The sequence below is a fragment of the Choloepus didactylus genome, chromosome X (assembly GCF_015220235.1).
Source record: "Choloepus didactylus isolate mChoDid1 chromosome X, mChoDid1.pri, whole genome shotgun sequence".
Taxonomy (NCBI): Eukaryota; Metazoa; Chordata; class Mammalia; order Pilosa; family Megalonychidae; genus Choloepus; species Choloepus didactylus.
Genome location: NC_051334.1, coordinates 123,701,614 through 123,727,618, shown reverse-complemented (window position 1 = coordinate 123,727,618; position 26,005 = coordinate 123,701,614). Strand labels below are relative to the sequence as shown.

Sequence of the window (26,005 nt, the reverse complement as noted above, 5' to 3'; positions counted from 1 at the left end):
CAAAAACATACCTTCTTTCCACACATTTATCTTTCAAGTATATTCTCTTTAATGGCAAGCACCTTGGAAAATTTTGTCTTTAAAATAAGGCAATGGTTTCCATATAACCTGTCACATTTATTACCCTCCTAAAACCAATTTTTTTCAATCCTATCACTATAGAAACCAACATGTAAGCAGAGCTTCTCAAAACTTACTGTGCGTACAAATCACCTGGGAATCTAGATAAAATGCAGATTCTGATTCGGTAGGTTGGGGTAGCCTGTGATTCTGCATTTCTAACAAGCTCCCAAGTATGCCAGGAAGAGCCCTGGTTTTTATAGCTCAGTAATTTCCTCCCCTTTTCTTTATCCATCTTTGGCTTGAGGTAATTTAAGTTGGGTTCCTTCTCATGCAACAAAAACATTTGACAATTAGCTCTTCTAAAAATGATTTATTTGCTGTGCTTCCCTTAAATAAGAAAAAAATTTTGAAGGCTGCCTTAGGAAAATGGACAAAAGGACCCTAAGAGAAAATTCACAGAAGATATTAAGAAGGTTAAGTTAAGGAAATTATTTAACATTTCTTGACTTTTTTGAGAATTTATTCTGCCAGGTGAATTTTAACATCCATTTGTTACATTTTGAAAAGAAAAATACTGAGCATGTGATTGAAATTGGTAACATTCCTGGCTTAATTAAAAGAGGCTAGACACCAGGTAGGATTTAATCTTCCCATTCAGGAAGATGACATACTGACATCATATATGTACATACTGGTTTTGGTTGTGTCTTGCACTTTTTCTAGAGTTCTATAACCATGAACTTTTCCACTTTTTAAACTTCTGCTGATAGAAAAATATTAATCTTCATATATTTCTAGAGACATTCTAATGAATTTTTAAACTCATATTTTTTTGGTTGACTACATTGGAATTTAAGTACTCAGTCATTCATTCATTCCTCACATACTGGGGACCTCTGATATCTTTAATCATGTGCTTGGTGCCGGAGACAATTTACAAATGATCATTTTGCTCTTCTTTTCCATATGTTAACCTTTTACTTAATTTTCTTTTTGCTGCATTTTCCAGTTTCCAGAGCAAGTGGCATAATAGCAGATAGATCAGGTATACTTGTTTTCTTCCCAGCTTTAATGGAAACATCTTTCACACTTGATTATTAGACATCAGGCTTGGCATTTTCTGTGAGTGATTTTGTTGAGTGATTTTTTTATTGAAACTTATTTTTATGCTTAATTGTGAGCAGCTATTTTTTATTAATCAGGCATGCATATTGAAAGTTATCAAATTACTTTAATGCATCTGACAAGATGATTATTTTCTTCCTTTAAATAATTCACTTAGTTAAGACTTAAATTTAGAATCTTATTGTTGAACTATCGGAATGCAATTATTGAAAGATGGACAGACCGAAAGACATCACAAGCAAGTGGGCATGGAAAGATAGCTGAGTAGATAGAGCATTTACCAATGGGATCTGTTGCATTAACAGAATAAGGAGAAAACCATCACAATACAAAGAAAATACATGTATCATTTATTCATGATAAATGAAACAAACAAAATCCTCTAAGTAAATTCTGCAAATGGTAATTTCACTAACCTGATAAAGGATAGTTAAGGTAAATATTATATTTAAAGCTGTAGCTTCTTTAAAAAGAGGAGTAAGACAAGAAGGAACTTACTGCTGCATCTATACAATGCTAAGATGGAGAATATAGGAAATAGAAGAGCTGAGCAGTACAATTTCTGAAAAGGAATAAACAAAATCCTTACAACTCATCTTCAATTTGATTATCTACATGGACTACCCAAGAGAATCTATTAATTGCAATTAAAGAGGGAATTCAGCAAGGGTGATTATTGTACAATTAGCAGTATTTCTTGCACCGGAAAAACTACAAAATGTACTAAAAATAAATTCAATTTAAACTAAGCATGAGGATTAAGGCATTTAAGAATAAATCCAATAAAAGCAAAAGCAGGATGGAGAAAATATAAAGAATCCCAACAAGTTAAGAACAAGACAACCCAATAGAAAAAAAGATAAATAAAAGGTAAATCATATAAAGAGAAAACATAAATGGTCAATAACCTCCTTTAAAAGAGTGTTTATCAAGGATGGAAACCTGGAATGAGGACCCAGAGCCAAGTTGAGTGAGGAAGACACCCAAGCAGGGTAGGAAGTAGTGGTATAGAAGGGAGATTGGTTATAGCAGGTGAGCAGATTAAATAAGAGACAGGTCAAACATAAGAGATGCCAGATTTCTCACTGACAAAGAAGGGAGTTAGGAAAACAGAAAGGGGGAAAACTAGAAATGAAGTCTGGAGTTGGCTATGTCTGTATGAACTCATGTTTTTTCATAGATATCATGATGATAGATACATAATCAATAGACATCGAAATAAATATAGATTTAAATGTTTGAACACATGCATGCATGCACACACACACACAAACATACGTAATCCATAGCTGTAGCCACTGGGCAGACTTGGGAACAGCATGATATGAATAACAATGCTATTTGGCTAATAAATTTGATTTATAATTATGATAATTATCAATACCAGTTTCCACTACAAGGTAGCAGAGCACCTTGCAGAAATGGCTGAATCCAGGGATGGGGCAGAGAGAGTACGAGATGAGCCTGGAACATCTTTAGCCAGAAAGCAGGGAAGTGGTTCAAAGAATGAGGCAGATCTGCTCAAAGGATATAGAAGCCAGCTAAAATGGCTCCCACTGATCAAACTGAGGACAACGTGAGCATCAAAACAAAGGATAATATTAACAGATAATAACCTGCTGAATCCTGTAGAAAATCATGAGTCTATACAGATGTAAATAAACAAATTGAAAGCTTTATGAGGAACAAGAAATTTATGGAGCTTCAAAATACTTCCCAACAAGAGCCTTAATAATTCTAAAGGGAAAAGTCACTTAGGCAAGGAGAAATCATGAGCTACCTGGTCAGATGCGATGAGCAGAATGCAGCATCACACCTGTGATTTCCCTGCCAAAGGTGCAACCTGAAGCTAATCACCAGGAAACATCAGATAAACCCACATTGAAGGAAATCCTAAAAATAACTAGCCATGATCTTCCAAACTCTTGGGGCCATGAAGTCCAGAGAAGACTGAGAAAAGGATCTCGACTGATGATGACTACAGAGATGTGGTGAGGAGTGGAACATGGGAGTCTGACTTGAATTCTTGGGTCATAAAAGACATTATTGGGACAACTGGTGGAACTGGAATGGCACCTGAGGGTTCGAGCCACATATTGATGTTAATTCCCTGATCTTGATTATTATGTTATGGTTATGTAGAAGAATGTCACTGTAGGAAATTAAAAAATACTCAAGGTGGTAGGGAATCAGGTTGAGGACACTCCCAAATGATTCAGGAAAACTCTCCTTGCCAAACATCCAATTTTTATGACTGTGAAAAAAAGTTACTTTTTAAAAAGATGTCCTCCTATCTAGCAACCAGAGAAATAGTAGTTAAAACAAAAATAAGATTAGCAAATGTATTAAAAGGTGAGGATCCCATCAGACACCCAGGGAGGTGAATCTCCCTGACAACGTGGAATATGACTCCCGGGGAGGAATGTGGACCCGGCATCGTGGGATGGAGAGCGTCTTCTTGACCAAAAGGGGGATGTGAAAGGAGATGAAGTAAGCTTCAGTGGCAGAGAGATTCCAGAGCGAGCCGGGGGATCACTCTGGTGGGCACTCTTACGCACACTTTAGACAACCTTTTTTAGGTTCTAAAGAATTGGGGTAGCTGGTGGTGGATGCCCTTTGGAGGGGTTACAAGATCCAGTCAAGTGGAAAATGTGTGTAGCCTGTGACCATGCACCAATTCCACCAGCACATACCCTAGAGTTTTGCACACACATTGCACCAGGAAACATGTTTGAGGATGGGCATAGCAATATATTTGGTATGAGTGGAAAACCTGGAAAGACTTAAATGTCTGCTGACAGAAACATGAGTAAATGCATTTTAATATAATAGTTGAAATCCTTGAATCTGACCTACCTGCATCCACAAGAATCAATCTGAGTGGGAAAAATGAGTTGAAAAAGGATACCCACTAAATGATGCCATTATGCAGATTTTAAAAGGCACACAAACATATTCTGTTATATCCCTCCCTCCCTCTCTCTCTCTCTCTCTCTCTATATATATATATATATATATCACACACATACACACACACACGGGGTGGGGGGGTATATATGTATTAATCAGGATTCTCTAGGGAAACAGAACCAACAGGAGACATCCGTAAATAGTATGAGATTTTATAAAAGTGTCTCACGCAAATGTGGGGATGTACGAGTCTAAATTCTGAAGAGTGGGCTGCAGGCTGGGAACTCTGATGAAGATTTTTAATGAATTCCCCAGGAAAAGCTGGCTGGCTGAAGTAGAGATGAAAGTTCTCTTTTCTGACTGCTGAAGTCATCACTTCTCCTTTTAAAGCCTTCAGCTGATTGGATGAGACTTCTCTGATTGCTGAAGGCTGTCTCCTCAGTTGATTGAAGACATAATCAGCCATAGATATGCAATCAAAATACTGATGATTTAAGTCCATGAAATGTCCTTGCAGTAACAGTTAGGCTAGTGCTTGCTTGAACAGACAGGTGGGCACCATTTCTTGGCCAAGTTTACACATGAACCCAACCATCATATTATAGATATGTATGGCTATATATATAAGCACATACACAGATTCAAAATTATTCATAAAGAAACACAAGTCAATTTCAGAAGAGCAGTTACCTCTGGGAGAAGAGGGAGAAAGGAGTTAGGAGGGGAGCTTTAGCTTTAAAATGTAATGTTTTTTCAACTTCCATATGAGACCAAGGGAAGAGGTATCTATTTGGTACAGGATCTAAATTTTCTAAACAGTACAACTCTACAGTCGATTTGTTCAAACACCACAATTGCATGGAACTTTGAATAGGAAGTGAGATACGGTAGGTTAGTATAGGCTGGAATGAAATAGTGACACATCCCAGAGTAATTTGGGCAGATAATAAAAAATATATTTACAGCCTCCCCCTCCCCAGCCCTGAGGATCTTGGGGAAGGTGCAGATGTGTTGGACATCCTCACATGGACTGGTGTTGATGTTGTCACAAACATTGGGACTGGCGGTTTGATGTGCTGAGCCCTCGAGCATGGGACTTGCCCTTAGGAAGCTTGTTACTGCAAAGGAGAGGCTAAACTTGCATATAATTGTGCCTAAGAGTCTCCCCCTGAGTACCTCTTTGTTGCTCAGATGTGGCCCTCTCTCTCTCTAACTGAGCCATCTCGACAGGTGAACTCGCTGCCCTCCCCCCTACGTGGGACCCGACTCCCAGGGGTGTAAATCTCCCTGGCAACGCAGAGTATGACTCCCAGGGATGAATGCGGACCCGGCATCATGGGACTGAGAGTGTCTTCTTGACCAAAAGGGGGATGCAAAATGAGACAAAATAGTTTCAGTGGCTGAGAGATTCCAAATGGAGTCGAGAGGTCACTCTGGTGGACATTCTTATGCACTATATAGATAACACCTCTTAGGCTTTGATGTATTGGAATAGCTAGAGGTAAATACCTGAAACTACCAAACTCCAACCCAGCAGTCTGGACTCCTGAAGACAATTATATAATAATGTAGATTACAAGGGGTGACAGTGTGATTGTGAAGACCTTGTGGATCACACCCCCTTTATCTAGTGTATGGATGAGTAGAAAAATGGGGATAAAAACTAAAGGACAAATGGGGTGGGATGGGGGGATGATTTGGGTGTTCTTTTTTCACTTTTATTTTTTATTCTTGCTCTGGTTCTTTCTGATGTAAGGAAAATGTTCAGAGATAGACTGTGGTGATGAATGCATAACTATGTTATCATACTGTGGACATTGGATTGTAAACCATAGATGATTGTATGGTGTGTGAATGTATTTCAATAAAACTGAATTTAATAATAAAAAAATGTAATGTTTTGCATATTTTTTAAATGTGTGAAGCAAATATGGTAACTATCAACAGGTAAATTAGGTATGGAATATAATTTACTGTTTCGGTATTTTTCTTTTTCCAGGATTTGAAAGTATTTTGTGCTGAGAGGAGAAATAAATATGAAATTATTTCAAATAATTATTCTAATATGCCATATTTGAAGGGTTTTTTTTTAAAAAAAAAAAGGTCTTTTAAGCACAAAATGACAGCCTCAGTGTTGGTGATATTCTAAGTTTGGGTTAGAACAGTGCTTTTCAAACTGCAGGTTGTGACCCATTGTTGCTTGTGAAATTGTGTAAGCATGCATGACATTTTTAAAATAAAATGAAATGGAAAAAAATATCAAAAAGCATTGCATATACTGAGAGTGAGTACTGTATCATGAAGATTTGTTGTTTCATGAACACATAGGCAGACACATATGTCCCTAGGACAAATTTGAGGACATCTGAAAGTCACTGAAGAAATCGGTGCATGAAATCACAATACATCGCTGGTTAAAACATGCAGTCAAATCACCCTACTTTGTTGAAAAATAAACTTTTTGCATTGGAAATAAAAAACAGTTCAAATACATTCATATATTCAGTTTTCAGTGTGCTGGGAGGGGATTTGCAAAGATACTAAGCCGACAACTTTATCGTGAAATACAGCAAGCCATCTCCTTCATCTCCTTTGTTCGGTTTCTGAGTGTTAAAGACACCGTGTTCGAATGATAACTCTCCTGCGCTTTTATACCACACGTTTGTTCCAACAAAGCACTGAGCTCCTCATTTAGAGACACATGATGATTCCCTCTCCTTGTTTAGAGACAAATGACAAATCATGTCTTGGTAACAGTTTCCTTAATTAAAGCCCCTTTGTATTTAGCAGCCTTTTTATGCTCACTTTAAGAACAAAGTTGTCAGTACTCAAAGACAAACACAGAGTGCTTTGCTTCATGGGGATGTTTAAATATGGGAAATTAATAGAGAAATATTTTTTAAGGTCTAGACTACTTTTTTACTAGCCGATGGGCAGGTGTTTGTATATCTCAATTGTGGCAAAGGGGAACATTTCAGTAGCAAGTAACTGGCACTAGCTCCAGCTGTCTTAAGCCACAACAAGAATTTGCTGGGAGGACGTGATGTGGGAGGTTTCCCCAGTTGGTGGGGCCTGGAGGACCAGCCTCCTAAATCATATAGTGCACAGGCTGCTCTAGAGAAACAACATGACAACCGTCTTCCCCAAGCTCTGGACATCCCAGGGCACCGTTCCTGCCCCTTCCATGTTCTGTCTGCTTTGGGGCACGCCTTAGGTGATCAGAGCCGGTGCTCTGTCTTCAGGGATCTGCGCCCTTCCATCTGCCCTTTTAAGACTGCAGTCCTCTTCCCTTAACTACTGGATTTGGAATCGCCCTAAGGTCGGGCCCTTTATTTGGCTTTAGGTCACTTGGGACACCTTCGTTTCTGAGTTGCACAAGCTCATCAGGAGCTAGTCTTTTGGGGACATTGCAAAGTGTCTTCAATGTCAATGAGTTCAGCATTCACTCCTGGGGCACATTTTTCCCCTCTCCGAAGCAACCCTGGGTTGGAAGAGGTGTCACCCCGAGCCTCTCCTCCGGCAGCGCCTCTTCCCATCCAGGTGGCCAATGGGGAGCTCAGCCGCTGGCGAGGGTCTCCAGTCGCTTTCACAGAAGGGGAGGCAGCAGGCTGCACCTCCCCCACTCCCTGCCTGTCCGCTTGCTCCTCTGTCCCGATTACCACAGGCGCGCGAGACTCTGTGCTCGAGTCCAGTCCCACGAGGGGCAGCAAGAAGCAAATGCTTCCTCTCCACAGAGTTAAAATGCACACGCCACGGGGTGTTGTATTTTAGGTATATATATATGTGCGCACATGCATATGTTTATGCACGTGTATACATGTTTTCAACTATATTTCAAGAACAAAATTGGATATGTTATTACTATGAGTTGTGAATAATGCATATTCAGAAATGCTTTCTAGAGTATGGAAATGATTGGAATAGATAATTTTGAAACATGCTTTTTTTTCTCTTTAAATTGGTCAAGGGCAGGGAAAATGATACTGAGCTAGGGGATATACATGTGGAATAAAGAAATATATGTTATGTTAGCACTGAGTAAGCAAAGCTTTGGGTTATATCACCTGAGGCAAAACAACACAGAGGTAAACATTTACACAGAGAATTCAGCCTGAGTAAACTCTACGTCGGTAAACATAAAAAGTTTCATATTTTTTTTTAAAAATCCACCCACTTTTCCTAGACTGCATTATTTTTTGCTTTTTCTGCTTTGAGTTTTGTGATTAATTACATCAACTTTCAATTTTATTTTGCTACAGTGTACACAGTTAAGGCAAAAAAAGAAATCACTATACTTGGCTAATTATTGGTTCTTTGAAGTAATGGAATTGATCTAAAATATTTTTATAATTAGTATTTATAAATATAAAGAGGAATGTGATTGTGTTTATCCACTTTTTTATGAGAAAAAAATTTAAAGCAGAATAAACTAAAATCTGTGCATTTTAATGACATGTTTGATTCCAATTCAATAACCATAGTTCTAAGACCATTTCTTTGCAAGCCTCTGGTGTGTAGGCAACTACTCCCAACATCATGAAGCCAGAACCTAACAGAGTATTTGAGTATCTGCTTGCTACTATGGAGCATTTAACCTGGAAACCAAATCTATTTTCTCTAATTGTCAATGGAAGTGGTGGGTTGCCATAACTACAAAGTAAAGAGTGATACTGCAGAGAAGAAAAGAAAGACTAATGAAATTTTAAATGACAGATTCAAAGATATTAGGAAATTGCCCCAAAAGGGAATTGGGAACTTATCAAGCTGCCAGTCGGAGTAACTGCCCTGCAAACATATCCGTATCTGGGCCAGAAAGTTTCTTCAGGTTTGCCGTATACCAACTCGGCGAGGTTTCAGAATTCTGATCCTGATAATAAGTGGATCCTACTTTTCACGCCTGTTTCCGTTAGTGTGATACACGTGGACCCACTCAGAGATGAGCAGAGCATGCCTGTGACTTGCCTGGCAGGAGAATTGGGGACAGTGCCTCTGGAGAAGGCTGGTGCTACAAATTGTGACTCCTTCCACTGCTGCGTCTCCTCCTAGGAGAAAGCTGTCGCAGGCTGCTCCGTCGTCTGAGGTCGGACAATAGTTTTAAGGCAAGCACGATCCATCAACTCAGTGCCCATACTTCCCCTTGTGAAGACGTAGTGGGTCCAAAATATTTTCAAAAAGTCTACTATCAGGATTTGTGTTTGTTGGGGGGAATCAATAAAGAATTTATTGAAATATATCAATAGCATAATCACACACAATGATTAAAGAAAGGGGTAAGGTGAAAAAGTCTTAGAGAAAACTGAAAATTTTCCTAGTAAATAAATGGAATTCACAATGAATTAATAATCCATCCTTCTATGTCACTTACTAAAATAACATATTAAGATTTAACAAAATCTTTGCTGGAGGAGAAAAATATGTACCCCAAGAAACATCTTTTGTCTACTATGGTTCTGTGCAGCACACATAAGAAAAGGGCCATGAGTTGGTGTTTGTGTGCTGAAAACTGTATTTGGAGCTTTTAAGAACCATAAACTTGATTTAAAGAATGGTTTCAAAGGGTAAAAAGAGAAATGCATAACAATTAAAAGACATGCAGTTAAATTGGTTTGTGTTTAACGGCCTCTTAGTAATTGAGAGTTCATGCTTGGCAAAACCCATAAAAGCAGATTTAAGACTTAAGACAGTGTAAGTGAATTAATGTAAACCCAAATATGAGTCCTCAAAGGGATAGGACAGCTACTCAAAAAACATAAGACCTGATTTTAAAAAGGAAACAGAAAAAGACTGATTATTCTGGATGTCATTTTTATGTCCCAGCCCACTTGGTTCTTTATTTTCAGTAGTGTTTCATCTATTTAAGGGTCGATATATCCAGCATATAGATCAATGGCTAAACATTCAGTGAGGTGCAGCCTGTTTAGGAAACCCGAGGGCAGGGGTGATCAGGGAGCCTGAAAGAGAGACAAAAAAGGACATGCAAGCGAGGCCTGGCTGTACAACAGGAAGCATCCAAACAGCCTGACAAGCTCCTTAGCTGGGCTAGGGTTTAGGGGAAGGAGGGGTGGAGCAACTGCCTACTGAGAAAAGGAAAACATACCTATTTCCCAGTCTCCTGGGCTTTTTGACTTCCCTCTTCTCTCTGCCCCCGATCTCCTTCCCAGGAGAAATAGCACGCATCTACCCGGAAAGCCAACCTGGGTTCAGCTGACACTTGTCAAGTCTTTGGAGAGGCTGCCCCTGGCTCCCACTGCCAGGACCCTGGACAGCGGCTTCCCCTGGGGGCCTGGTTGGGGCTGAGCATAAATAAGTTCCCTTCAGTTCCGGGTGAAAGGACGCCCATGCTTTTTGTGGAAGGCATGCTGCCATTCTCCGCAAAAGTCTTCATGGCAGCCCCCATGTTCAACCTGCCACGGTTTAAAAATCATGATTTACCATCCCCTGAAACTGATTCCCCATCCCCTTGGTGTTCCCTTCTTAACAAGGTTGCCAAAATCTAATAAAATGCCTCGTTTCCTTACTTACGACAAGGTCCTGATAGATTTTTTCGAAAATATATTTAATTAGAACTCTGCATCCCAAAATGTCTGAAATCTGTTTTGAATTATAAACTTGTAAGCATTCTACTCAAACCAGTTTTCTTTTAGTAGAAACCTAATGGTGTCGTCGAAGCCACACTGGTGCAGGGATTCCATTTTCCTCTTGCTCGGTGGGAAAAGGGCTTGGTTGAGCCTCACCAGATTGGCCACTGACAGCTGGGATGGAAAGACAGAAAAGTGAGCTGTAGGTACGAGTAAATGTACAGCGTGTTTTATGATATATGCGTTCTCAATAAGAAAAGCAGTACAAAATCTAAACTTAAAAAGGTGACTCCAGCCATAGAGTAAATCAGGCGTCCTCAGCCTCGGCACTCCTGACATTCTGACCTCTTCGTGGTGGGGCTGCCCTGTCTACATCAGGCTGTTTGGCAGCACCCCTGGCCTCTACCCATTAGATGCCAGCAGCACCTCATCCCCCAGTTGTGACAACCAACATGACCCCAGCCATTGTCAAATGTCCCCTGGGGTGCAGAATCACCCCTGGTTGAGAGACACTGGGACAGAGAAAGGCAATCCATATTCTTAGGTAAATATTTTAGGTAAATTTGGGTCCCAAGATTTTCAGCATATTTTAAACAGTAAATGATCTAAGTTCAATTTGACTCTGAAATTCTGCCAAGTTTATTAACCTGAAAAAATAAATGAAGCAAAATGTTAAACAAAGAGATGGATAATAAGCAGTAAGAGGATAGCAAACTCACAGTTTTGGGGAACACTGATCATGTATACATGATAGATGGCATGGAGTAAAAATATTAAAAACACACTATTGTGAAGATGTTTGTACACAAAATCATCACTGAACTGTCTCAAACTTAAATAATTGGGAGACATGCTAAATTCTTGGCGAAAGTTTTCAATTAGGACTGTTCAAATACCATTTAATACCATTTATTACTCACGATTAAGTTCTGATTGGCGATATTAATGTACAGCTCCGGCTGCCCCTTGTCCTGCGGAGAGATGTCTGATCGGCCACCAAAGGGCGAGACGGTGACCGTCCGCCCTGTAGGCAGGACAGAAAGGCTATCGGTGAAGCCGCCGTCCACCCACTTCTGTGGGAAGAAGCGCCCGAGTCAAGCCATGGCAAGGACACACAACACACGTGAAGAAAATGGCCATGGGTTTCTCGACAGGGTTTTCTTTCCTTCTAGTAAAACCCATGCCTGGGAGACACTGTTAAATTACTATTTGTGTATACTAATTTGATTGGGGATTTATTTTGGAAGCAAAAAAAAAAAAAAAAAAAAAAAAATCTCTGTACACAGGGTCATTTACCAATACAAGAAGAACTCTGGACAGAACCAGGAACTCTCTCCAATTGCTTAAAGGCCTTAGTTAAATTATTTTTTTTTTTTACTGATTATAGTGCCTGTGCAAGAAGCCATGTGGAGTTATTTTGGGAGTCACTATTTAATCAGAGTGGCAAGTCACGTTTACTACTGACAGTGAACAAAACATCCACCACAAGAGGTTCTTTTTCTATTGTAAGAAATGGAAATTTGCATTTTCTAGCAGCAAATGTAAAATAAACACAGCAACCGAAAACCTTTCTATTACTAGAGGAGCTGCTGAGGACACGGAGCAGGAGGTGTGGCCTTAAAGAAAGGGAAGTGCTGCATAAAAAACTAGGGTTGCTCAGAGTTCTTGTACTTGCAAGCACACCCCAAAGAGAGTGATGGCTCGAGCAGATAAGAGGCATTTCCTTACTTTGGAAAGAAATGAAAGCGCACACAGGTAAGGATGGGGTGATGGTGAGATGTGCAGGAGGTGCCACAGCGGCCCCTCTATGCTTCTACAGACGTGTACACTGAGGCAGGACCACCAGAGAAACGAAACGAACATTGCGTATGCTACCAATTCCCAGGCGAAGGGGTCTCCATCCATCCACAAACCTATGCATTTACACAGTGCGCTCCAGCAACAGACAGGCAAAGATCAAGTTCAAATTCCTGAAGCTATGGTTGTCATTAGAAATACCCTGCAGAGGATATCCAAAAAATATACAGCCCGGTAATAGGGGAGAATCCCTCACAGAGTATTTAGCTGAGAAATTCACAAATTAAGTTTCACTTGAACATTTAAAATGCAAAAGTGAGTGAGGAGGGAAAGACAGGTTGATAGAAGATGTCTCAACCAGGTAGTTCATTCATTTCTTCTAACAATTCATTCACTTCTTCTAAGGTGTCTCTTTCTTGGGTTTTCTTTTTTTTTCTGGAGCTAGTGACTAAATGACCTACATTGTACTATTTACGATGGCCTTAGCCAGCTGTCAGTTCACCCAAAGGGGACAAAAGAAATAACTAAAAAATAAGGCTGGAATAAAACTTTTGAGAGAATTACATTTTAGTGAAGGAGTAGTTTGGGTTAAAATGAAACTGAACTGGATAATTTGCATATTGTCATTATTTTGAAAAGAATATAACACACACATATATAAAAATATGAAAATACAGATACAGACATATATGTGCATATGTGTGTGTGTGTGTGTATGAAGTTACATAAACATCATCTAAAAAAGTAGAAATTTACAATAAGAAGCCTCTCCAAAGTATCTGGTTCTGTGTCTTTATTGCCTGAGAGCTTAATTCTGTTTTTGTTTTTTCTGACTGCGATTTCTGGAATAGAATGATACCAAGAAAAGAAAAAAAAAAAAAAAAAGACATTCAGTAATTTCCCAATTTGATATTCTCAGTAGAAGCTGTCACCAATGATGTAAAATCTATATAGGTTTCATCAAGGAAAATTAAAAATATGTACCATGTGTCATATAACTTTAAGTAACAGCTCAACTGACTTATTCAACTTAATGAAAAGAAGTGCAATCTGGCTCATTAAATTGAAAACTGTTCTAATGTACTATGGGGTTAATGACTACAGTTTCAGGCAATGGGAAATCCTTTTTCCAAATTATGTTCACTCTTGTTAGCTCTTATTCTGATGGATAAATGATTAAGGAAAACGTAGAGCTTATCAAATACCTTCATTGGATTTGCGGTGATGCTAGCTCCCCCATCACCCCAGATGATATCCTACAGGTAGCAGCACACCTTACTGCCTGACATGTGCTCTCTCTACCCAAGAGAGAGCACTCCAAATAACCACACATTCATTCAGACGTGCGATCTGCCAGCATTTCTGGAAGCAACAACAGTAGCAAATATTCCTCAACCTCCAGATTAAAAGCTGCAATATTTTATACCTCAGGTTCCAGCGATAGTTTAAAATTTTGTGCTTTAAATAATTCTGTCCATGGGTCCTCTGCTATATATTCCTAAAAGCCATTCCTACATTCTCGCCCCTTGGGCAGCACCTCCATGAGCTTCTATGATTCCAAAATCATACTCAAGAAAGATAACTCTGCTGGCTCAACCCCATGAGCATTTTGCTGTATGTTCATTAAGTTTTTATCCTATAGCACCATCTTCCTCAAAGGAAAGGTGAGTTCAAGTACATAAAAAATACGTAGGCCAAGTGGGTTGCAAATCAAATCCTGCTAGTTTTAGCGTTGTGGATACTTAATACCACTTTTGTCCTACCTCTTATGCCTTTTCCCAACTTTGACCTCATTCTAAAAGTCTGCCAAGTTAAGGTAAATTGCCTGAGTCTGAAGAAATATGAATAAACAACTGTGCGGTAGGAAAAAAAAAAAAAACCATGCCCAACTGGGGTTATTTTCTAAAGGTTACAGCACTAAAAGTCAGGATTCATTGAATCAGTTCTAAAGAGAGAGTGGTGCCTGTTACGCCCAGCCAAACCAGATTATTTGTTTGTCAGGACTTGTTAAATGTTGTTTTATACACGGATATATTAAGGGTACATATTAAGAAAAAGTCCTATGGTTTATAAATTTAAGCAACTAACATTATACAATTTAAGCTAAAAACTTAAAATCTTAAAAAAAAAAAAGAAAAAAAGGAGGAAGCCTGAGGCGATAATCTCTATTGAAAGGGCCTATTGATTGGGAAGTAAATAACTGGGCACCTGCTGTGTGCTTCATAGCCCCGGGGGAAATACCAGTGATAAAATTGATTTTGGTGCTTAATTTTCTTAATGTGTATTTTGCTCAAAAAACAAATTAAAAAATCCTTTATTGGAAGAATGCATGAGATGCTGATATCTGTAATAATCAACAAACATTATTATGTATGGTTTAATGGTTTGTAAATCAATTTGCCATATATCATTTCATTTCACCTTTACAAGAACCCTAAAAGGTAGGTAGGTCATGCTAGGGTTTTCAGTTTCCTCATTTTACAGAAGAGGAAACTGAGGCTCAAAGGATAACTTGCCCTGTGCCAGGAGTTGGCAAACTATGACCCATCATCTTTTTATGTAAATATTGTGCTACTGGCACACAGCCATGCCCGTTCTTTTCCATATCATCTATGGCTGCTTTCACACTTCAAGGGCAGAGTTGAGTGGTTGTATCAGAAGAGATTGTACATCCCACAGCACTGCAAATGTTGGCTACCTGATACTTTGCAGAAAATATTTGCCAGCCCTTGCTGTAGAGTATAGAGGCAAAAAGTACATGGAGCTGGTCTTTGCGACACTGTAAAATTCAGCGATGGTTGATGAGAGTAGGGCAGATCATATTTTCATAGGGATGGGGCAGAAAGAATGCATCGGGGAAGTAAATGTGGTTTGAAGAGTCATTTTGTATTTGCAAATATGCCTTCTTTGCCTTCATGATTAAGACTACGGACAGTTGTACTCAATAGAATGTTCGTGGTTGGTGATGCTCAAAATAGAGGGGACCAAGACTCTAGGCGAGTTCCTAGGTCAGGGGACAGGATATCCCAGGTGTGGTGAGGGAAGATGAGGGAGAGAAGACATGTGAGCTGTTCTGTTCAAAGGGAGTCAAGTTAAAAAAAAAAAAAAAGCGAGCGAGTTTGAGAAACCCTGCCGTACTGACTTCTGATAAATAACGATGTTTGGTATATTGCTGTGTGTCTTAATTTAGGGGTTTCTGAAGGTTGATCAAAAATGTCTCCAAATATCCAAATTTGAGAGACTCTAGGAGGTTGTTTAGCACTTGACAACAAAGTATTCCCTGGAAGACTAGCAGATTCTTCAAAACTCAAATAGACAAGCTGCTGAAAAAATAAGAGCTTCTATTTTAGAATAATTATAAATTGATAACCAGATTTCCATCAAACCAAATCTAGCTGATAGCCACAGCTACTAACACTGTTTGCTATGACAGTGACTGGTGTACATATTGAGTGAAATACCTGAATCAAGTCAAGGACTGTAGTAACAATTTTACAAAAATACATAATAACAGAGTATCCCACAATGGTTTGCCCATGAATATGGCACTGGGTCAATAATGAAGAGATCAGTAATCCATAGCCCACCCAAATGATCAATGGACAGGGAGAATACAGTGACAAATTCCCTATATATGGTCTTGAAATACTATAGATTTTAAAATATTTGAATCTTCAACCAAAAATACCCACAAAAAAAACACAAAAATCAAACTGTAGCTTTGTCTTGTGATGTGCATATATTAGTTCTAGAGACAATCATATTCTGATTATTTTAGTCCCTTGTCAATGCCAATGCTATCTCTTTTAAAAGCTTCTTAATTAAGAACTCCTTCTGAAAATTCTGATTCCTGTTCCCAAATTGATGACAAGAACCTTTGAAAATATAACCTGAGAGTGTGAACATTCCTGTAGTTTATTTTATCACTGAAGAGGCCATATATTCTGAAAGGAAATTCATTAGGTAAAAACATAAGATTTAACTTCAGTTTATTTCCACTCATTCATTTATTCAACTATTAATGAATATCTACTATACCTAGGGTGCTAAAAATGGTCTTAGAAAATGAAGCAGGAGAAAAGTACAAAAAAAAAACCCACTAAAACCATAAATAGGAAAATGACATTCTCAAAGACATAAAGCCACGTCAAACAAATCAGGAAGCAAATCTATTATTTGTTTGGTTTAAGTTAATCTTAAGTCTTGTTGAAGCACCATGCTTCTGAATGATTAAATGAGAGATTTCAGAAAAAAATAGGGAGATTGGGTCCACAAATAAATGGCAGTAAAACCCAATTAATTAACAACCAAGGTGAAAGCAGGCTTGGAAAAGGGGAAGTCTGAGGATTGGAAAAATCACAGGAGCAGAGCTTGGGCTGGGCTGCCTCTTAGCTGCTGCCACACCAAACCACTTTCTCTGCCTTCGTGAATTGATACCATGAAGAGCAGTATTGCCAAGGCCATTTTGCTCCCCCTGCTGCCTCAACCTCAGCTGCCTCAAAAAAAGAAAAACAAAACAAAACCAAAAAACCCAACAAAAACAAAACAAAAAATCTGAGTTCCATGAAAACATCAATATCCAAAAAATTAGTTGTTTTCAGCATGCCTGAATTTTTTATGTAATTTAAATCCTGTAAGAAGTTCATACTCACAATAAAACACTGCATTGAAAGCAAAGTTAATTCATCTCTGAAAAGGGCAAGGAACGAGCCTAGAAAATCACTTGGCATAAAAATCCTATTAGACTGTGGGAGGAGATCAGGCTCGTGGGGAATAGGTCATAAGCACAGAACAAAGACACTTGCAAATTGTGGCTTTCTGGCATTTTCAATGACACAGGGTTTCCGAGTTGTTCTGTCAATCATTAGTGTGCATGGGGGTGCCTTCAGGCAGACTTCATTAAACACTAAAGGAAAGCTGCTGCTTTCGGGAGACCTGAGGTCAGTTTGACCAGTCATTATCAGGCGTCTCTATGCACAGGCAATGAGTGATCGGCTGTCCAAGGCCAAGGGACTTCACCATCTTTCTGGCAGCTTGGGGCCTCTGTATTCCTTGCTGTTTAATTGTGGCTCCCGTTCAATGTTCATGTCTGTGGATTCAATCCCATAATGGAAAAGTTAATTGGAAAAATCTAGTTCCTCATACCTGGCACTTTTAATGGTTCCTAGCCTTCCAGGCACATACCCAAGAAGTGGGGATGGGATGGAAGGAAATAAACCGAGGGAAATGTTTCTAAAAAGGAACTAAAAAGGCACAGCAGAGATAGAAGCATAAATGTTCATCCTGGGAAAGTTTCCCTCTTTCAAGCCAAGTGACCTCAAGGACCTCCATGTCTTCGTTACCTCATCTGTAAAAATGGAGGTAATAACCCCAAGAGCAGATAGAATTAAATTCTGGTGCATATAATAGAAAGTAATACTAACAAGAAAAGCTTTACTTATTTTTCTTTCTAAAGAATAGTGGAGGGAAAACTGGTAAGGCAGGTCTAAAATATCATTCAGCAGCCAGGCCCTTTCCAGCTGACTCTTCTGCCATCTCTAGGGTGTGCTCTTTGACCGCACGATCCATAATGGTTGCTTGAGCTCGTTATCACATCTAAATTCCAGGAAGCAGGAAGGAAAGAAAGGCACATGGCCTGCCTTCCTAGAAGTCCCACAGTAATTCAGCTTACCTCTCATTAGCCATTACTTAAACGGGGGAAAAGGTGGCAACTTGAAGTCTTTTGAACTACACAGCAGTATGCCCAGCTAAAACCTGGTATTCTGTTACTAAGGAGAAAGAGGAGTGCGTATATTGAAAGACAACTAGGAGTGTCTACCACCCAACTCATCTTCACAATACTTCATAATATGTTATAATAATGCTAACTTCATAATTCCGTGGTTGGTATTTTAAAAAGCAAAATGTTTAGCACAGTCTTGGAACTTACTGGGCTTCTGGGACTAGGCTCTGTTCTATCCTCTTTTTCCAAGCCCCACCTCCTTCTATCAGTTAAATAATATATCTACATCTCACCTCAGTCATTGCCTCCTAACTTACTTACACATATATCAGCAATTCTGGTGACTTTTGACCTTTGAACACCCCTTTTATGATAATATATAATCTCTTGAAACATTCTAGGATTTTTTTTTACCATTATGCCATTTGTGTTATGATTACAGTATATTACAAAGCAATAATTTGAATTAAAATTGTTCTATTTCTGATCATCATAAATTAAAGTTATAAAGTTGACTGTGAGAGCATCTTTAATTGTATTCAACAGATATATGTAAAAATAAATGCTTACGTTTATTTGTATAGCAAGGGGGCGTGCTATTTGACTTATTTTTAAATAATTATGTAATCAAAATTGCGATAAGTCATAAAGTATTCAAATGACAAAACAGATCATGTTTTCTTTGGGAACCGAATATTTATTAGCTCAGGGATGCAGTATCAAAAATAGGAGAGAACAAACTACTTTTCATGGGCTGATGTTTAAAGGATTTCACATTGCTCTTAAAAAAAAATGAAAGGGCATTTTTTTTCTATCTGGCCTCAGTTAGAAAAAACCCTTAGAGAGGGTTTTAGACTGTTGTTTGAAAGAACATCTCTGCAAATAATAAGCAACATTCCCTCTTAGCAACCACCTGCCCTCCTGCTACATAACCTCTGTACACCTTGGCCCCCTCACTGTCCCTTTTTGACACCACGCCAATGCAGAGGAGCCAAGTATAGTATGGGAAACAGGGAAGAGGCTTGTTCGGAAGACCAGGGACTCTCAAGGAAACATTAGGACCAAAGAGATCCGAACATAGGTAAATACCTAATCAATAAGCTAAGGGAGTCTTCAAAATTAATTAATTGGCTGTGAGCCTTCAAATCCTCGAGTACAGACCCTGGCCTGGGTCCTCTGAGTGAAGGCATGAATGAATGAATGAATGGACTACCTATGTAAAACAATTTGTGTTTATTCATTTATAGATAAATAAATACATATTACGGTACGTGAAACAAATGGTATTCGTGGCATTCACTCAAACACGACTGAGCCGGCTCATCTCTCTTACGTGTTAACTAGATATGTACGCGATTATAAAATGCACATGCTGGGAAACGTGCGGTGGAGGCGTGGGCTAGGGTACAACGTGCATAGGACAAATGCAGTGTAGAATGCAGAAGGAAGCTGGCTAAAAATCACCAGGCAGCACTGAGGGCAGTCTGGGATTGGTTGTTCATCTCTCCATCTCCCTAAAAGAACTTGCCTCCTGCCTCCAGGGCCAGCAGGACAGAAGGCAGCTCTCCTCCAATAAATACCTGTTAGCCTCGCAGGATTAAGTGCATCTAAGGCACGGAAATCACAACAGAACCTGGAGAAGGGATCCTTACCCAGCCAGAGGGGCTCCTGTGGGTGGGACAGAAGGATGTGATGCAGCACTGTTTTGGGGCCTGGGTGGGTGGCACCCGATGTTGTCTCTCACCCTGAAGGTGCAGTCTGCGTCTAGCTTTTATGGAGGGGACTGTGAAGAAGACTATGGGGGTGGAGTAGTGTTTTGTTGCTTTGAGTAATATATATTAATGACTTCAAAAAGATCAAAGATGTTTCAAAAAGATGAAAATAAGGGCATCTCAGTCACTCATTTGATACACACACACACACACACACACACACACACACACACACCAGTATGTGTATATAGATAAATTTCAAAAAGATGATTTTTTAAATGATGAAAATGAGTTTCCCCAGCAATGATTCCATTCTCTAGATCTTGACAATAAGGCACCACAGTCCCTGTATTTGAATGTTCTTTCTGTTAAATACAAACAAAACTATTTATGGAAAACACATAAACTGATTTGGAGTCTCGAGAATAATTATGAACTTGGGTCTGTCAAAGGCAATGCATTAACTCTGAGGATTCCTGGTAATTGTCCAGTTCTGAAAACATTACCTGCCCTTCGTACTCCACTGCTTTCAGCCCTGCGTAAATGGGCACGAAACTGCTAGCTAAGAGAACCTAGACAGATAAAATAGAGAAACGGTTTACGAATAGAGGTATTAACATTTGTATTATATATTTGATTCATTCTTTGCCATAAAATTCATATTAAGTTAATAAGTTCCACATATTTCAAAGGCACAGCTGCACATACTTTAATAAAAGGTAACATTATCAATATCTGAAAAGACCCTAAAGTGCTAAGTATATGGCAGTGCCCTCTGAATCATTCAACTTCACCTAAGTAAAATGAGCATTTTAATTTCAGACAACCAAGTCATTATAAAATTACATTTAAGGCACATCGAAACGCTTGAGTATGTACAGATTGCAAATAAATTATTTAGAATGTTTTATTGTATACTGTGAAATCATTTGTAAGCTGTGGTCTTATTTTGCAGAGCACCAAACCTCTCTGATTATTATGGTGGAAGCTAATCTGCAGCTCAGGATGTTCTAACCTCTTCTAACCAGGATGTTGCTGGGGAAATAACACATTTTATGTCCTAGTGATGGGGTCAGGATATAGAAAGAGACAACAGCTGGTGGGTTGCAAATTATACTTTATCTTCCATTTTAAAAGTTAAAAAAAAAAAATTACCATTAGCTGGGTTCTGGTAGCTTTTCTGAAATGTAAATGTTTTATTTTGCAGTATAGTTACCAAATCTCTAGTGTTCTATTTGAAAAGATATAGCATTAGATACTGAATATTTAAGCTATAATCTTGCAACTGATAAGCTGAGACTCTATGGCTGTTTGTTGTCAAAGATTTCATGAGCTTCTTTCAACATATATTATTCAGAAATGGGTCCCCAAACTGATTTGTAAATCATCTGTTTAGAATTATTTAGATCTTGGAAGGCGTTTTTCCCCAAAGAAACGATTATGATTTTTTGAGGTCAGCTTTTATAAATGCCTTTTTATTCTGAACTGTCACTACATTAACTAAATTATAGAAAAGTCACCAGCATAATACAGTTTCTACAGGAAAATCCTGAGTTGCAACAGGACACAGCTGGGACCCATTTCTTGGCACGGTTCTTTCTGTACCACTTCAGGGGCCTTGGCGTCCACTTTCTTAGGCAGTCACTCATCCTTTTGTGCGTGCCCCCTGGCTTCTCAGTACCAAAAACCCTGCTGGCGGGACACAGATGGGGAGAGGCTCCTGTCTTTTGGCTCCTTGCGTGGTGAGCCCTCCGTTGGGTGGGCGCTCATGAATGCCACTTGATGTTTCGTCTGTGGCAAGAAGGAAGATGCCCCACTGTTCCCCCGACTCTCAAGAGTGGGAGGAGAGTGGATTCTCCTGAGCCAGGCTACGGGTGGCATCCTGGGTGCCAGGAGAGAGAGGTCCTGCTTGGAAAAGCTTCCACAGTAGCGGTTCCTGATGGTCCCAAGGTCCAAGCAGCTTCTCGCAAGGCTTCTGGTTAAATAGCACAGTGGGGAAGAAGACAGGGAATAGCCATGTGGTAACTGTCTCTGTGGCTCCAGGCCAGTGCCGGGTGCAAAATGAAAATGTGGGGGCCCCCGTGCCCAAAAAAATATTAAGTAAGAATTTCCAGACAGTGATGGCAGAGCATTAAAGCAAGTGCAAGTTTGGTCGGGGTGGGGGTGGGGGGGATGAGGACACAGTGTGCAGGCCCAGACAGCAGCCTGGGGTGCCTCCTCAAATACCGCAGCTCATTTCATGTGCTCACACCCGCTTCCCCAGCAGATGGAGTCACTTGCAAAGGGTCTCACAGCCAATGCGTGGCTCAGTCTGCACCTGAACCCAGGTTTCTCCCCATGTAAAACATGCATTCACTGAGGCCACTACTCTCAAGTCTGATTTCTTACTTTATTTGGTCATTTTTCTTCTTTGAGTCAAACCATACCCATCTCTCTCTGTTGCTTGTTTACAGAAATACTGAAAGCATACCATTGTGCAGTACCACCGTTTCCTAGAGGAAAGTGGCCGCTTTATTTGTCTATTTTTTTTACTCTGTGTATTTTACTTTGTTTTTTACTCATTTTAATTTAATTTTTTCACAAGGTGCAGGGGCAACCCTGCACAAGCTGTGTCAACCTTCTACAGAGAGACATGAGGACACACTTACTTGCAAGCACTGATCTCAAAATCTCAGCTTTAAATGGGCAGCACCTGAGAAGGGCATGACGGGCCTTTCACAAAGAGACAAAGCAGGCCTGAGTTGGCCTTTGGTGAGTCCTTGAAAATCCCTTGGGAAAGCCATGGAGGAGTCAGGAGAGAAACCAAGCATCCCCAATTCCAACAGCCTCTGCCCACCTGTAGCCGCCACATCACCATGGGCCCTTGGGTCCTGTTTTAGAGAAAGGTTGTTTACTTTTATGGTAATTGCACTCACCCTAACTAAATTTGGCCCTATCATCAATTGGCTACTCCTTTAAAAAAAACAATTACAGACTCTAGGTACAGTTTGCAGGCACAGTGTAGCTATTTAATGAAGTAATTCAGCAAATGCGACATTCCACCATAGCAATAACTGGAACAATTTGCAGACAGCACACATATCCTGAAATTGCAGTACTGAGAGTTATTTAAAGGCCCCAAAACACTATAAATATAACGACTTATTTCATTATGCTGCAAAGACATATGTGCCCTTCAAAAAAAAGAAAAAATCACTACCCTTAGAACCAGAATTATTTTTTTCCCTGTGTCAAAGTACAATGTGAAGTTCACAAGTTAATGCTTGGAACTGTTTTGAGGTGTTCAGATGAAAAATGCTATCCAGTTACTTTCCTGCAGATAAGAACAGTGAGAGTCCTCCTAAATGATATGAAAAGAGCAGCAAACTGGAAAACACCCGTCACTCCTCCAAGTCAGTGTATTCTTCTGTCATGGCTTACTGTCCCTTCCCTTGGGCTGGTGATTTGTATATCAAATGAAGCTTAGTGGGAAAATTAGCTTTACAAGAACCAAGTGGCTTTTCTTATTTGTAGTCAGCTTACTCCCATTTTACTGCAAGCAAATAGGATTTTCTGAGGAAGGAGATAACAATTGACATCCTAAGGCCAATTTTTACAATATTTTGTCTAAATGTGTGTGTTCAGTGGATCTGGTCTCATTGTCTTCCCAGTGAGGTTAGCCTTGACAGCAAGGCTTAATCCATCTAGGGAGGATGTGCTCTGGGCATCTAGTGAGTAGAGGCAAGGGACGCTGCTCAACATCCTACAACGCACAAGATAGTCCCCCACCCCAGCAAAGAAGTATCCAGTCCCAAACGTCAATGGGGCCGTGGTGGAGAACCCTGAAGTAGAAAGGGAGCTACCACTCATACCCCATCACCCAGTACAGCATGTGAAACACTGTGTACATGTTAAACCATTGATTTAATTTTTGTATATTCCCACTAAATACACAGCGATAAAAATAAAAGCTAGTTATTTCCTGTAACAACTGTATAAAGCATTGCCAAGTGCTTACTCAATACATGTTCTGACTAGCTCTTTTCATTTCGTGGCTTCTCTAAAAGGTGTGTTTAGAAAATCTTGTGGCCTAGCTTCCTTAGAGAATAAATCCTCTTGGAGTTTCATGTATGCCTAAAGGTTACCGTGGAGTTTAACGAGAAACTGGCTGCTTATATGGAACCTACTGGTGTGGTTGAAATTCAAAAACAGATTGAAATTCATCTCCCCCAGTCTTTCCAAGATAATGACCCATCTTAAATTCAACCCTTATTTCACCTTCACAAGGATAAACATTAGATGATCTTGCTTCAAGAGCATTCTCACTATGTGCAAGGAAATTTAGGGGATCGTAGCAAAAGAAACCGGGTAGTTCTCCCAATAGAGCCCATGATACCAGTCAACCCAAAAGCTTTCCTGGGTATGGCAAAGAGCATTACATTTATCAAAAGACCATTTGGGGAGAGGCGGGGCAAGATGGCAGACTGGTGAGCTGTATGTTTTAGTTACTCCTCCAGGAAAGTAGGTAAAAAGCCAGGAACTGCGTGGACTGGACACCACAGAGCAATCGGTCTTTGGGCATACTTCATACAACACTCATGAAAACGTGGAACTGCTGAGATCACCGAAATCTGTAAGTTTTTGCGGCCAGGGGACCCGCGCCCCTCCCTGCCAGGCTCAGTCCCGGGGGAGGAGGGGCTGTCAGCTCCAGGAAGGAGAAGGGAGAATTGCAGTGGCTGCTCTCATCGGAAACTCATTCTACTGATTCAAACTCCAACCATAGATAGACTGAGGCCAGACACCAGAGACTCTGAGAGCAGCCAGCCCAGCAGAGAGGAGACGGGCATAGAAGGAAAACAACACGAGAAGCTCCAAAGTAAAAGCAGAGGATTTTTGGAGTTCTGGTGAACACAGAAAGGGGAAGGGCGGAGATCAGGCCTTGAGGCGCATATGCAAATCCCGAAGCAAGGCTGATCTCTCTGCCCAGGGCACCTTTCCTTAATGGCCCTGGTTGCTTTGTCTATTAGCATTTCAATAACCCATTAGATCTCTGAGGAGGGCCGTTTTTTTTTTTTTTTTTTTTTCTTTTTTTTTTTTTTTTTTTTTTTTTTTAAATCCTTTTTGCTTTTTCTAAAACAATTACTCTAAGAAGCTCAATACAGAAAGCTTCAAAGAATTGAAATTTGGGCACGTCAAGTCAAGAGCAGAAATAAGAGAGCTCTGAGACAAAAGGCAATAATCCAGTGGCTGAGAAAATTCACTAAACAACACAACTTCCCAAGAAAAGGGGGGTGTCCGCTCACAGCCACCATCCTGGTGGACAGGAAACACTCCTGCCCATCGCCAGCCCCATAGCCCAGAGCTGCCCCAGACAACCCAGTGTGACGGAAGTGCTTCAAATAACAGGCACACACCACAAAACTGGGCGTGGACATTAGCCTTCCCTGCAACCTCAGCTGAATGTCCCAGAGCTGGGAAGGGGGAGCAGTGTGAATTAACAGAGCCCCATTCAGCCATCATTTGAGCAGACTGGGAGCCTCCCAACACAGACCAGCAGCCCAGAACTGCCCTGGGGGGACGGCACTCACCTGTGACATAGCACAGTCATCCCTCAACAGAGGACCCGGGGTGCACAGCCTGGAAGAGGGGCCCACTTGCAAGTCTCAGGAGCCATACGCCAATACCAAAGACTTGTGGGTCAGTGGCAGAGACAAACTGTGGCAGGACTGAACTGAAGGATTAGACTATTGCAGTAGCTTTAAAACTCTAGGATCATCAGGGAGATTTGATTGTTAGGGCCACCCCCCCTCCCCGACTGCCCAGAAACACGCCCCACATACAGGGCAGGCAACACCAACTACACACGCAAGCTTGGGACACCAATTGGGCCCCACAAGACTCACTCCCCCACTCACCAAAAAGGCTAAGCAGGGGAGATCTGGCTTGTGGAGAACAGGTGGCTCGTGGACGCCACCTGCTGGTTAGTTAGAGAAAGTGTACTCCACGAAGCTGTAGATCTGATAAATTAGAGATAAGGACTTCAACTGGTCTACAAACCCTAAAAGAACCCTATCAAGGACAGCAAATGCCACGAGGCCAAAAACAACAGAAAATTATAA

General features: G+C 40.2%; 1 protein-coding gene across 1 annotated transcript in view; it reads right to left on the bottom strand.

Annotated features, from left to right (window-relative positions):
• Positions 1 to 10,266: 10,266 nt before the first annotated feature.
• The window catches only part of LOC119523514 (patatin-like phospholipase domain-containing protein 4), a 42,277-nt gene continuing 26,538 nt past the window's right edge, over positions 10,267 to 26,005 (bottom strand). The window contains exons 4-6 of the mRNA XM_037822321.1: positions 20,414 to 20,479; positions 11,597 to 11,749; positions 10,267 to 10,850 (exon numbers count right to left, since the gene is read on the bottom strand). Coding sequence (XP_037678249.1) covers positions 10,719 to 10,850; positions 11,597 to 11,749; positions 20,414 to 20,479 — 351 coding nt within the window. The 3' untranslated portion in view covers positions 10,267 to 10,718. The remainder of the gene's footprint in view (positions 10,851 to 11,596; positions 11,750 to 20,413; positions 20,480 to 26,005) is intronic.